Source organism: Sinocyclocheilus anshuiensis, unplaced genomic scaffold (genome assembly GCF_001515605.1).
Source record: "Sinocyclocheilus anshuiensis isolate Anshui unplaced genomic scaffold, SAMN03320099.WGS_v1.1 scaffold136, whole genome shotgun sequence".
NCBI classification, from domain to species: domain Eukaryota; kingdom Metazoa; phylum Chordata; class Actinopteri; order Cypriniformes; family Cyprinidae; genus Sinocyclocheilus; species Sinocyclocheilus anshuiensis.
Genome location: NW_015554074.1, coordinates 1158030 through 1171487, shown reverse-complemented (window position 1 = coordinate 1171487; position 13458 = coordinate 1158030). Strand labels below are relative to the sequence as shown.

Sequence of the window (13458 nt, the reverse complement as noted above, 5' to 3'; positions counted from 1 at the left end):
AGAATATTCAAATGATTTATAGGGATAAGGATAATGTAAAGACTGGAGTAATGGCTGCTGAAAATTCAGCTTTGCCATGACAAGAAAAAAAAAAATTAAAAAATCCTATAAAAAAAAAAAAATAGAAGTTAGTTTAAAATGTAATATTATTTCACAATATTATAATTAAAAGATTTTTACTGATTAAAACAAATAAATGCAGCCTTGGTGAGCATAATAGACTTCTTTCAAAAGCATACTAAATATCTTTTTTTTTTTTTTTAAGTATATTATGACGTCATTTTAAAGCCCAACTGATGCCAATGAAGTAGAGAAGCAAATAAACAACTGTCTTTATTTACAGAATTAATTTACAGTAACATGGAGCCGAGGTAAAGAACGCTAAATAAATATCCAACATGAATTCTGATGAGGCTATTCTATTAGTGTTGTGTGAGAGCTATAGGAATAAATGTCAAGTACAGTAATAAGTCACAGACAGTAAAGTCCATAAATAAGAGTTTGGCTTTTGTTTTGGTCTCACTAAGTAAGTGACACTGAAATGTATACAGACATAACTTGCATTCTTAAAAAAATAATCCCGGGAATCATAATATTGAACTTCTGTCACAGCTTGAATTACAATGGCACCTAAAACATGTACTAAACATACTGACATATAAGCATAAGCACCATGTCCCGCATTCAACATTTAGCGTGACATCTGCTATGCTTGTACACACTCACTCTGTTGATTTAATGATCAAGTATCAACATTTGAGTAATTTGTAAACGATAATTAAATGGAATGAAAAAGTTCTCGGTACCACATCATGGAAATATTCACAGATTCAACATCTTAAATCAGAGAGCATCTGAATAAAATGTATTTAAAAATGAAACGTAACAGTAAAATATGATGATCTCTTGAACCTTTGTAATGACAAAGGTAATATAGAAAAACAGGACACTCAAAATCCCAAACATTAGTGGGATGTGTAGACTGAGGTACTGTCTATCTCAACACCTTAACATCAGGTGAAAGATGAACTCGTCAGGGAAATTCACAGGTTACACTCATGCCACCCAATGAGATTTAGCTACGACTTCAAGCAAGCAAGTCACGTCATGATTGTTCAGCTAGAAATTAGTGGTTTTAAATTTCTTCAGAATTTCACAAGCCAAATAAAAAATGAAAATAAAAATCTGCTTTGTGTAGATGCACTAAAAGACCATCTTTTAGAGTTTGAACATCAGAATGAACCATATAAGCTATACTCACAAACATCAAAAGTGGTTTCAATGTAAGAAAACATATGATAATTTGAACGTTCTGGTTGAACTTCCAGGTCATTTTAACCATTAATGTAAAAGAACGAAAACTAGTAAAGGGCAAGATTGTTATCATAAATTGGTCTCATCCCAAGAAGGATCGTTTATATTCTTTAGCATTTTTCTAACTATTCTCTCCAGATCTTTCCGGGCTCTCTGCTCTTCCTCCAGGGATTTCTTCATTTTTTTATAGTCCTGTTAGAATGGTAAAATCGTGTAAGCAGGAAATGGGAAATATTAAATATAGTTTTCTATGAAATTAAATATTAGGACCCCCCACAGACTCACCTGTTTAAGTTCTTGTACCTCAACTCTCAGAGCATAAACAACATCCAGAAGGCTCCTAGGAAACATTGAATATCAAATATGTCAGTAAATATGTTTTTAATGCATATTGTAGCACTATTCAATTTGTGTTCTCTTGACAAACATCCCTCTTTTTATTCCCATTATAAACCCTGTTCTGGGAATGGACAAATATGTGGTCTTACTTCTCCTCTGGAAGCGTCTGACCATTACTCTTCAACTCATCTACACTGAACTTCTCCTCCCCAGGAACTATCAGTGCTGGACTGGCATCTTTCCACTGGCCTGTTTCAAAAGAGAAGCCCCGCAGATTGATTTCAGGAGGTTTAGTTAAGTTGGACTAATTGATTAGGTCAGTACAGGACCACTGTGCCTCAGAAAATGGTTTGGACTGGATCAAACTTACACAGGACTGTGCGTGAGTGAGACAGGAGTTAGTCATGCAAAGAGGGATCATCCAAGAAAACTAAAAGCATTCAAAAACCAGAGGAGCAAGGGTTTCCTGAAGGGCGGTAAAACTACAAATTTCCTCAACCACAAAACCAAACCCGAACAAGACAAGACAAGACAAAACAAAACAAAACAAAAAGAAAACCCATTAATTGAAAATAGGCAGTAAATTTATACAAAAGAAAAAAACCCAAATCAAACAAAAACCAAACTTTTTGTTATAAGAGATCAATTTTTGAAAAGATAAACATACTGTACAAAACAACCCAAGATTTATTCAAAATGTATATTACAATGTTTGTGGTACTTTGTCATATATTTGACTCTGCATATATATAACAAACACAATAATGTCTTAATTTCAAACCACGTAAACATCACTGAATTATCTCAGTTGAGCGCTTTTAAGAATATCTGAATGAAACAACCGACAAAAAGGTAGTAAATTCATATTTTCTTGTTCTTTTAACCACAGAATAGAACTTGGTCACAAGAAATCACATAACATGAGGAATTATACTCTTTGTCATTATTGAAATAATTGGCAAGTCGATTTTCTTGTTTTGTCTCATAAACACGTCATACATAAAAGAGGAAAAGCATCAAACACTGAGGCTTTGACAGAGTCTCGAATGAGCAGTGAATAACTCTTGACTATTACCATCCACACACCTGATTGAATGGATTCTAATAGAATTGAAACCAACATTAAATTCAACATTTTTTGTAAACTTCCATACATTTTTAACCATAGACACCACTATAAACTTACATGTTAGATACAAGCATACAAAAAGTCCAAAATCATTCAAAATACATTTACAAATTGAAAATAAATACATTTATATCACATAAGTATGATCAAAACGTCCCCAGTAATACTGTCCGTGGTGCCATCTGAGAACCATAGGTATGAATTCCTCTCATTCATGAAGCTCTCTGGTAAAAGACCCAACTTCTCATTTCAATCTAATTCACATTCAGTAAACAAAGTCCAAGTTAACACCACACATTTCAGATGAATGACAATACTCTAATATTTACAGAAACTTTTTTTTTGACACTTTTACAGCAGAACCTGTCCTTGTTGCCTTCGGAGTGCATCGCACCTTCAACAGCATTAATAATTAAACACATCCAGGAACGAGGGAATGAAAACATAATTTTTTAAAGGACACTTAAATAAATACCAAATGCGAGGCAAACAAATTAAAAAAATTCAGTTAAGTGAGTTTGGTGGTTTTAGGGGGAGTTAAGATGTCAAGGCAACAGGGAACTGCTTTGGGAAAGTGCATATATATGCAGAAGAATAATGATGAGGTGTGATTAATACAACACTAAAAAATAAATAAATAAAAATGAATAAAATAAATATGCATTACAGTGACAGATCATTAAATAAATAAATAGTTTCAAATAAATATAAAGTCACTTGAAATAAGAGGAGTGAGGGGGAGTTTAATTTTGGTGGGAGATGTAGGAGCTCTTACGGGAAACAGAGCCCATCCTGTAACTGTGGGCCGTCCATATACTGTCATAGTCAGAGTCCTCTGAGAGGTCCGAGGTGGCCTCGGGCCTTGAGATGCTGCTACGGCGGCCCAGAGAGTCCACACTGGATTGATCCAAAACGTGGTTATGCATGAGATCAGTGCCTTGCCATGCTGAAGAGGCCATCCGTTCGCAGATGATGAGAGGGGGATCAAATCATACGAATGAAGGGACGAAGGGAGAATTGCAAATGGAAAGAGGGGTCGAACAAAGAATGGATGTGGGTTGTGCAACCACACAGATGGGAGAACCAGTTATACCCCAAGAGAGTAAATGAGTTTTAAAAATAAATGATTCAATAAAAAATTATGTGTGAAGATGCCAAAATCAAAACATGGGGAGGAGGGGGTCATGATAAATAAATGAACATTAAGTATGATGAGGAAAAAAGAGAGAGGATATTGTTATAAGAGATCCCAGAATTATCTTGTTAAGATCAACAGGCTTTCGTTTATTTCTATGTTACACATAGAAAAGTAGATATGAATGAGGATTGTCTTAGAGGAAACGAGACGGAGGTGAACAGGCCCGCGTACGAGACTTACTTGAGTTCAGAGTCTGTCTGGTTTTGGCACTCGTGCAGTAGGCCTCGATTACTTTCAGGATCTGAGCATCTTCCTCCAAAGCTACAGTACCTGCGCAGGTCAGAGGTTACATCAGACGCATGATCTTTCAGAAACTCTCAAAATCAGTAACAATATAAACCAGCTAACTTACTCTTCCTCAGTGCAAACTCCTCATCGGACGGCTTCCTCTCTGGCTTCCTCTTGGGCAGCAACTTTTTCATAGTCTTGGGGCTTTTACTGAGGTCCTGGAAGAAGAGAAGGAACAGAAATAATAGAAAAGGGACACAGAAGTTGGTAAAACTGAGACTTACAGAGCCATGAGAGAGTGTATGATGTTAATTATTTAAAGAGTTGCGTTAATTAGTGTTCACATATTAGTATCAAAATAATAGTGACCACAATATCAAGGGAAATAATCCACAATTACGATGTTTGTATTATATTATACTACATTTTATATTTTTTACAATATTTTATTTGGGAGTCCAGCGAGCTGCATAATCAGCTTTAATCTGAGCCCAGAATACCTCTTTATAGCAGAGAGCAGCTGAGGGCCTGAGTGGAGGTGCTGGACGCAAGCAGCTCAAGCTCCAGGGCTTCTGGGTTTTGGGGGGCTCCAGGGGGCCCCACATCATAGTGCTGTGAGGGGCCCCATGAGAGGAGGGGTGTGGTAAGGTGTGGTAGGCAGGAGCAACTGTCAGGCCCCGGCTTTCTGCATGTCTGGACGGCGTCAGAGGGTGAGACGGGAGCTGGAGGGGTAAAAATTAAGTTAACCTTTAAGTTGAAGATACTGGACAGGCAAACCTTAAACCCTAAATAAATTAATCAAATCAATCAATTTAGTGTGTTCTATTACACTTGAATATATTTTGTAAAGTTCTTAAACTTTCTTAAACAAAGTTCTTTATGTCTGTGTTTACAAATGTGTTTTTACTGTTTTGCAAAGCTCTTTGTGCACCGATAAGTGTGAATATCTACACCCGTTCACTGCCATTCTAAAGCTTGGAAGAGCCAGGACATTTTTTAATATAACTTGTATTCCTCTGAAAGAAGAAAATCATTTACACCTAGGATGGCTTGAGGGTGAGTAAACCATGGGGTAATTTTTCATTTTTGGGTGAACTATCACTTTAAATACTATATGTGTGGTTTTCTAAGATGTGATGTTAAACAGGTGACCCACTGTGTGGCAGGGAACAGTGAGGGGTTTCATGCTGGGAGCCACCATGGTAGGGTGCTTGGTCTGTCGGTTCAGATGCTCGAGCCAGTCCTGCAGATCCTGTTTGTTATAGCAGATCACCTGAAGTCTCTCGAACATGCTTCCTGTTGAATGGACACACAAGCAGAGTCAATGAATGACGAAGAATGATCAAAAACACTTGACTGTGTCCTGAACACAAAAGATGCGACTCAGTTTGTCCTTACCTAAAAGCTCAAAAGCATTTTTATGACTTTCACAGTCTTCTAATGGGGTCACCGTCATCCCGCTCAAAGGTAGCTTGCCCTGAGAGAAACAAAGCAGACGTTTTCTCTTTGTGCTAGAGCCGCAAGTGCCATTTTAATGTTTGAAAAGCTGTGGTTTGAGTGGATTTTAGGGGATGGTGGAGCGAGGGCAGTGAGAATTATTTGGCTGTGTAGTAATCATTTCTGACAGCGGCTGTTTTCTGACCTGGAAGATGAAGCCACTCATCCTTGGACTGGCAGACAAGATGAGCAAAACGTGAGGAAACAGCAGAAGGTAACGTTCATGCTTATCCTAAAAAAACAATATCAAAAAACATTTCATACCACACAGCCATTATAACTGTAGGACTGAAATCACAGAGAAAAACTATTGGCATTTTTGTCAATATGAATCGGCAATAGGTCTTTTTGAAACATGTTATTTACTTGTAATGCATCCGTGCTGTAAATAGCATGTTTCCACGACTCAGGACAACTTTTTTTTTTTTTTTTAATAACACTTGTATCCAGAAAATGAAACATGACTGATTCATACGGAATTCTGAGCCATAAAAACCCACATCACTACTCACTTACTACTTACCACATCAGTACTTACCACTACTTAATAATAACGTTATTAACAACAGTAATTATACAAGGCTACCTAAACACTACTCATAGTCGTGGTTGCATCAACATGTTATAAATTTTATTTGATAAAATTATTTAAGCATATTTTTATTTTTCAATCAGAACAGTTTGACAGCTTGTCACTCCCAGACTGCAAACAAACATTTTGTCAGAGGGTTTTGCCTTTACCATAAGAATTGTTTTAGGTTTAATAGAAGAAGCCACTCCAGAAGCTACTTTAATAGTTAAAGTAACAATGAAACAGAAGCAGCAACAGATCTTTTCTTCTTTATTTTGATGTACACCAGAGTAAAACAGATTATTAAAAAAGAAAATGCAGGGCAGAGTTTTATCTATTGGTTGTTCGATGAAGGAAGATCTGAATGCAAGCTTGCGGTTGATTGCAAGAAAGGGGCGGGGTTTAAGCAGACTAAATAATTTGAGAAGTCCCACATACACTGCCGTTGAAAAGTTTGGGATCAGTAAGATTTTTAATGTTTTTAAAGGGATAGTTCACCCAAAAATGACAATTCTGTCATTAATTAGTCACCCTCATGTCGTTCCAAACCTGTAAGACCTTCATCTTCGGAACACAAATTAAGATATTTTTGATGAAATCTGAGAGCTTTCTGACCCTGCATAGACAGCAATGCAGACCCAGAAACTTAGTAAGGACAGCGGTAAAATAGTCAGAAAGCTCTCAGATTTCATGAAATATATCTTAATTTGTGTTCCGAAGATGAACGAAGGTCTTACGGGTTTGGAACAACATGAGGGTGAGTAATTCATGACAGAATTGTCATTTTTGGGTGAACTATCTCTTTTATGGAGTCTCTTATGCTCATCAAGGCTGTATTTGTTTGATTCAAAATATGGAAAAAACAGTAATATTGTAAAATGTTACTGCAATTTCTAATATAGTTTTTCTATTTTAATATACTTTAAAACAATTTATTTCTGTGACGCAGCACTGAGTTTTCATCAGCCATTACTCCAGTCTTCAGTGTCACATGATCCTTCAGAAATCATTCTAATATGCCGATTTATTATCAGTGTTGAAACTGTTGTGCTGCTTAATATTTTTTGGAACCTGTGATACTTTTTTCTTTGATTAATAAAAAGTTTAAAAATGTATCACTTTTTATCCATTTAACACATGCTTGCTGAATAAAAGTATTAATTCCTTTAAAAAAAACAAAGAAAAATTTACTGACCCCAAACTTTTGAATAGTAGTATATATTGTAACACAGAAGTTCTACTTTGAATAAACACTGTCCTTTTTAACTTTTTATTTATCAAAGAATCCTGAAAAAAAGTATCACATGTCCCAAAAAATATTAAGCAGCGCAACAGTTTCCAACACTGATTATAAATCAGCATATTAGAATGATTTCTGAAGGATCGTGTGACACTGAAAACTGGAGTAATGATGCTGAAAATTCAGCTTCGATCACAGAAATAAATTGTATTTTAAAGCATATTAAAATAGAAAACTTACTTTAAATTGCAATAATATTTCACAAAATACAGTATTTTTCTGTATTTTTTATCAAATAAATGCAGCCTTGATTAGCATAAGAAACTTCTTTAAAAAGCATTAAAATCTTACTTTTGAACGGCACTGTATGCGACCAAAGAGAAGTCTGACGTTTCACTGGATAATCGAGTTATGACATTTTGATTAAACATTGTCAAAAAAATAAAAACCTGCATGAATTAATCATTCACAATATGATTAATAACATGCATTTAGAAAAGGGTGAATTTTCATTTCATGCTGACTGTTCATCTGGGTAGGGTTGCACCAGCCATTCGTAAGTTCTTACTTAAATTAGAACATTAAGTCCACACTAGAGGCTTAGTAACCACTAGCTAGTTTGTAACTAAATCTATACATTATTTGGTTGCACCAGTTGTTCGTAAGGCAAGACGTAGGTAGTAGTTCGTAAGCTCTCCGTAAAGTAATGCGTAGTCGCATAATATGACGTTTACCCTAAATCATCCAATATAAACCTTCCAATATGCGAGCAGAACTTGTTTAAATGCTATGAATTTTAATTTATCCTTCATCCTAACTTCTTTTGCCTCACGTATACTAACGGTAAAAACAAGTTTCCATTAAAAATGATACATTAATACCATTAGTCTATATGTAAGCTATTTTATATGTAAATAACATTCAGAAACTGTAATTGAAATAAATAAGGATCAATAAATACTTAAAGAAACAAAAAACATAAGAAGTGCCATTTATTTATTATTTCATCTGACATGCGCAACACGGACCAAAACGCAGAGGCGCACTGTAGATGGGGTGTTGAAGACGCGCTAAAAAAAGCTAAAAAAAGAAACAAAGTACGTTTATTCACATATTGTTCTCTCTCTTAATATGTATGTGAGTGTAAATGTCAGCAGCATCATATATGCCTAAAGGATTGCAGGTTGTCGGGTAAAAGAAGAGCATATTGATGCAGTTCACTCAGTTTGCTATTTTATTCCAACCGTTACTCCTGACCAGACGCTTCCATAAATATTTAGTTTATACGTAGAATTACACTTCAACTAAGTGTAATGGTGCAACGAAAAAATATTTAGTAGTGCGTAAGTTGTAACTTAGTGCCCATTTACGTCAAAACTAGGCCAAGTTGTAACTTACGTACAGCTGGTGCAACCGGCCCCAGATGTATCAGCCACTGAGACCTCACCTCACAGCCGTGGTTCTGGACCAAGGCCTGGCTCATATACAGCACTGAACCCAGGGTCTTAATGTCTTCCCCCTCCCACAGGCGAATCGTCTCAGTCAGGATCTGAAGCTCGAGCTCCTTGCGCTTCCGCACCTCCTGACATTGTGCCTGTAACCACGGCAACACAATACGTTAAGAAGGCTGGTTGCTATGAGAATGATCCACACCTAACTGCAGCAGCAAAGCCACAGGACGCCAGTCTGCTTTAGCATATTAACTAGGCAGTTAACACTCACAGAGAGATTCTTGAAAGCCGTCATACATTTCTGAATTTCTGTCCTGTCTGGATGACCCTCCTGAAGAGGAAAGACGACATTTTTCATTAGTAGAAATCACATAAACTCAATCTCTCTCTCTCTCTCTCTCCTACCTCCATGTGTCTCTCCAGTTCCTTAAGTAATGTGGGATATTTGTCAAGTCTCATGAAGGGTTTGCTGAGGCCAGAGGTCAGCGTGAGAATGCCTGGTATCGACGCACCCCTCCCCTCCATGAACTCCCCGAGTTCCTCACTGTAGGGACAGAAATTAGAAGTTATCACCAGTTATCAGTGTAGAGGCTCTCTGTGAAATCAGAACATGGTATGATGGTGTACCTGTGATCGGTGAGAATACTGACTGCCGATGGGTGGTTGGAGCAGTAAGACACATAAAGAGACCTCACCTGTGGCATGAGATTCAGGAAGAACCCTCCTACTTTCTGCTGTAGCTCTGGAAGCCTTAAATCACAGAACATTGAGGAGAATTATTACACAAATATTGTGCTAATATTCTTCTAATATTCTACTTTGGTTCTTCCAAACCTAGGATATAAATCTATATTCCCAATAATAACAACACATTCTGCAATTAATTAATCCCAAACATCTTAAATTTAAAGTCTCCAATTATTTTGTAGATAAACCACCATTCAAAAGTTTGGAGTTAGTAGGATTTTTTGAAAGAAAAAGAAATGAATACTTTTATTCAGCAAGGATGCATTAAATTGATCAAAAGTGGCAGCAAAAATATTTATGTTACAAAAGATTTCTATTTCAAATACATGCTGATTAACTTTCTATTCATCAAAAAAAATGAATCATGCAATTTATAATCAATGCATTTTAATATATTAATTAGAAAACTTCTTTTAAATTGCAACAATATTTCACAATTTTACTCTATTTCTGGTCAAAATAAATGCAGCCTTGGTGAGCATAAGAGACTTCTTTCAAAGACATGAAAAAATTATTACTGACCCCAAATTTTTTGAATGGTAGTGTACTTTCGGTCTTAATTTTGATATCTATTTTTGGTTTTTGCAAACAGGACTCAACAGGGCATGGTCAGCCCAGCTAAAATTTAGAATAATATAATAATATAAAGTTAATAATATCTCATTTTTATTCATGCATTTTATCAATATTTTAATAGTTATATGTATTAATTTATATGTAACTGTATGTTTTTTTTCTTTGATCTTAGACAAAATATATGTATATGTCTCATTAAGTCTAAAGTTTCTACCAAAAAAAAAAAACTAACATTAATTTACTTTAATATACTCAATTTACTTTCTTTGAGAGGTATAAATTCATAATATAAATTCATAAATAGTTTTGCTGGTAAACTCAGTTAGCATTTTCCAACCTTATTAAAGGATTTACCACTAGAGGTCAGTGTAAACATTAGAAACCTCTAGTGATATTCAAATCCTTTTAATGGACCTGGGGTTACTGCCCAGGTCTATTTTCATCATCTAAGAGTCGAAACATGATACATTTGATTGAGTCTCAGTTTCACTAAGTGCTTCGGCCCTCCTGTCGTAAATTACTCAGGGGCTATTAAGAGAGGGGCCGGGAATCACACGGCTGCTCACGGTTAGCATAATACTCACTTGGTAGTGTCCTCCAGTGACTGGACCAGAGTCTGCTGGAAAGTGCTGATTTCCTCCAGGTTCCCGAGAATGACACTTATATCTGAGGGTCTCAGTCTATGAGAAACAATAAGAACTGTAAATCAGTGCTCAAACATTACGCAAATGATAAGAAAACTTCAGGGGACATGATAGTTACACTAAATCAACACATTAAACCCAAAAGCCATAGTCGGAGAACACAGAATAAACATGAATTTTATCCTTATGTTTTATTGGTTGTGTGTTTCTTCAAGGGAAAAGCAAAGCTTTTACTTTTCTGTCATCTGTAGAGGTCTCAGGTAGTTGGTCAAAAGGTTCTGGAGCTCCTTTGAATACTCTGTTTCAGTTTCTAAAATGTTCTGTAGCACCTGAAGACAAACAAACAGCAGCTATTTTTAGATAAGATATTTTTAACACAATGATTACAAATCAGCTGCGCTCATTCACAAATCAATTGAGTCTGATTACTGTTTCTGCACAAAATCTCCAAAATTAAGCCAATAAACCTGGTGAGCCTTGAAAAGGGTAAGTGATGGAAATGTGCTTACCAGGTTGTAGTAGGTTTTACTGATGGATGTGGTATCAAAACCTTTGGGAGGGCTTTTAAGAGTTCCAGATTTAGGGGACACTTGTTTGTAAAGACACAGAGAGTTTTAATAATGGTGCACTGTGGATCAAGAGAAGTATTTATAATGGTCCACAGCAAACTGACTCTTACCAGACCCTTTAACCTCTCTGACATAATTACTTGGAAACCAGCCTGTCTTGCCGTTGAGAGATCCTTCCCACCAACCCCCTTCTTCCGTGCGAGTAACGTTGATGATGTCACCCTTACTGAAAGAAAGCTCGTCCTCATTGGTCTGCTGGAAGTTGAAGCGAGCTTTGACCACTAACTGAGCATTACTGTTCTCCGTCATGTCCTATGAGAGAGAGAGAGAAAGAGTACTTATGTTTACATGATGCAGCCTTATAGTGTGCAAAAATCAAAACTGACCCATTTACATGAATTAATATGTTTATGCAAGACAGAGTTTCTGGACACTGTCACCACAACATAGGCCTGGGCGATAAAACGGTATCAATATTTATCGACGGTACACCTTCATCGATAACGATATAAAAAATGTTCGATATAGCGCACGATATAGGCACGTACTATGAGTGACGCAGACAGCTCACACAAATACGAACACATGCTGAATTGAGTGCTGTGCCTGCCTGTGATGAGGAGATTGTGAATAAAAAAAATTAATATCAGTCGAATTTAAAATAAACATTTGCATTTGAATGCAAAACTGGTACAATCGAATGTTAGGAGTACGTCAGGGAGCGTCATCAGTGGTGCGCGAGATGCGGTGATGATGTAAGTGATGTTGCATTTTAATGTTTTGTTAGTCTAGCCCAAGTGTGCAGCACGAGTCTTAAAAAGTGAAGCCATCGCGTTTCGATCGCCCCCAGGTGGCTGGTCCCAGTATAGGTCATAAACTCCATGTAATATAATGGGACATGAGACAAACTAAATAATTAAATTTCTCTTCAAAAAATTTTTTTCCAAAGATGGCTTTAGTCATTTGATGTAGATTTTATCATGCTGAGGTAAGTTCAAGTGTTCGTTTTTTAAATAATTTTGGTTTTAGTTAGTTAAGTGATGCTATAAAAACGGGAGTGTGACGTCATGATTGACAGCTGAGACTGACAGCTTCTCTGAGTGAACTGAGGTGCCAATGGACTTTTTCAGGATTTTTAGGAGGATATTGGAGTTGTATTTACCTTATTTTAACACACTCCTCTCAGCAGACAAAAATTGGAGCAGTCAGGCTAATTAAAACGGGGTCAGGGGCGTGTGCTTGCAATCGACTCTGCGGGAGTGTGGGCGGGATGCGGCTCCACTTCGCTCGCTACTGCGCAGACTCTGGTCCCAAGTTCTCTACTGCGCAGACTCCGGTCCCAAATCAGCACAATATGGCCGCGCCCTGTTGGGACAATGGCGGCTTCACTTTTCTTCAGTGGAAGAGATTGAAGGTGCGTCGTCCATCTTTTTTTACACTCTATGGTTTAGCCCAAGAGACGCGCCGCTGCTGTGTTATTCGTTCAAAATATTAGAGAAATATAGTAGCTCAATGCATAGAAGATCTTGATTAGGTTAAAACCGAAACCAAGCCATTCACACAGAACGCATATTCAGCACATTTTTAGACGGACAAATATGACTGCTGCACTCGCATCTCATGCAAGAGATGCAAAGAAAGTCATGCAAAGTTAAAACAGTTTTAACGTTTAGAAAACGCGACGCGAATTTGTGAAGGTTTATTTCATTTCACTGTGTCTCATATGTTTTTAAATGCAATCTGTGTGATCGGCGATTTGGCTCTTTGTATTAGGCTAAGCAATGCATAAACACATGATGCTGTTTTGTTCATAATTGTTTATGCAGTTTACAAAATTATATTTGATTTATATACTGTATGTTAATTTAGAAGTTATGCACGTTTTTATTGACAGTTATTTGAATTGACAGTTTAATGCGCTGCATTATTTTGCTCATTGCGCCCTCCTGTGGCCT

The 13458-nt window shown here is 36.7% G+C and overlaps 1 protein-coding gene across 5 annotated transcripts in view; it reads right to left on the bottom strand.

Annotated features, from left to right (window-relative positions):
- Positions 1-699: 699 nt before the first annotated feature.
- Positions 700-13458, bottom strand: part of LOC107668898 (rho guanine nucleotide exchange factor 7-like) — a 23486-nt gene continuing 10727 nt past the window's right edge. For 2 of the 5 annotated variants that reach the window (XM_016460942.1, XM_016460943.1), the window contains exons 5-21: positions 11614-11815; positions 11444-11523; positions 11169-11263; positions 10875-10970; positions 9595-9717; positions 9373-9511; positions 9239-9298; positions 8964-9110; positions 5851-5937; positions 5607-5685; positions 5365-5504; positions 4709-4930; positions 4333-4426; positions 4161-4250; positions 1803-1902; positions 1600-1654; positions 700-1506 (exon numbers count right to left, since the gene is read on the bottom strand). In XM_016460942.1, the coding sequence (XP_016316428.1) occupies positions 1384-1506; positions 1600-1654; positions 1803-1902; positions 4161-4250; positions 4333-4426; positions 4709-4930; positions 5365-5504; positions 5607-5685; positions 5851-5937; positions 8964-9110; positions 9239-9298; positions 9373-9511; positions 9595-9717; positions 10875-10970; positions 11169-11263; positions 11444-11523; positions 11614-11815 (1932 nt within the window). In that variant the 3' untranslated portion in view covers positions 700-1383. The other 3 variants (XM_016460947.1, XM_016460945.1, XM_016460944.1) reach the window with 3 other exon arrangements.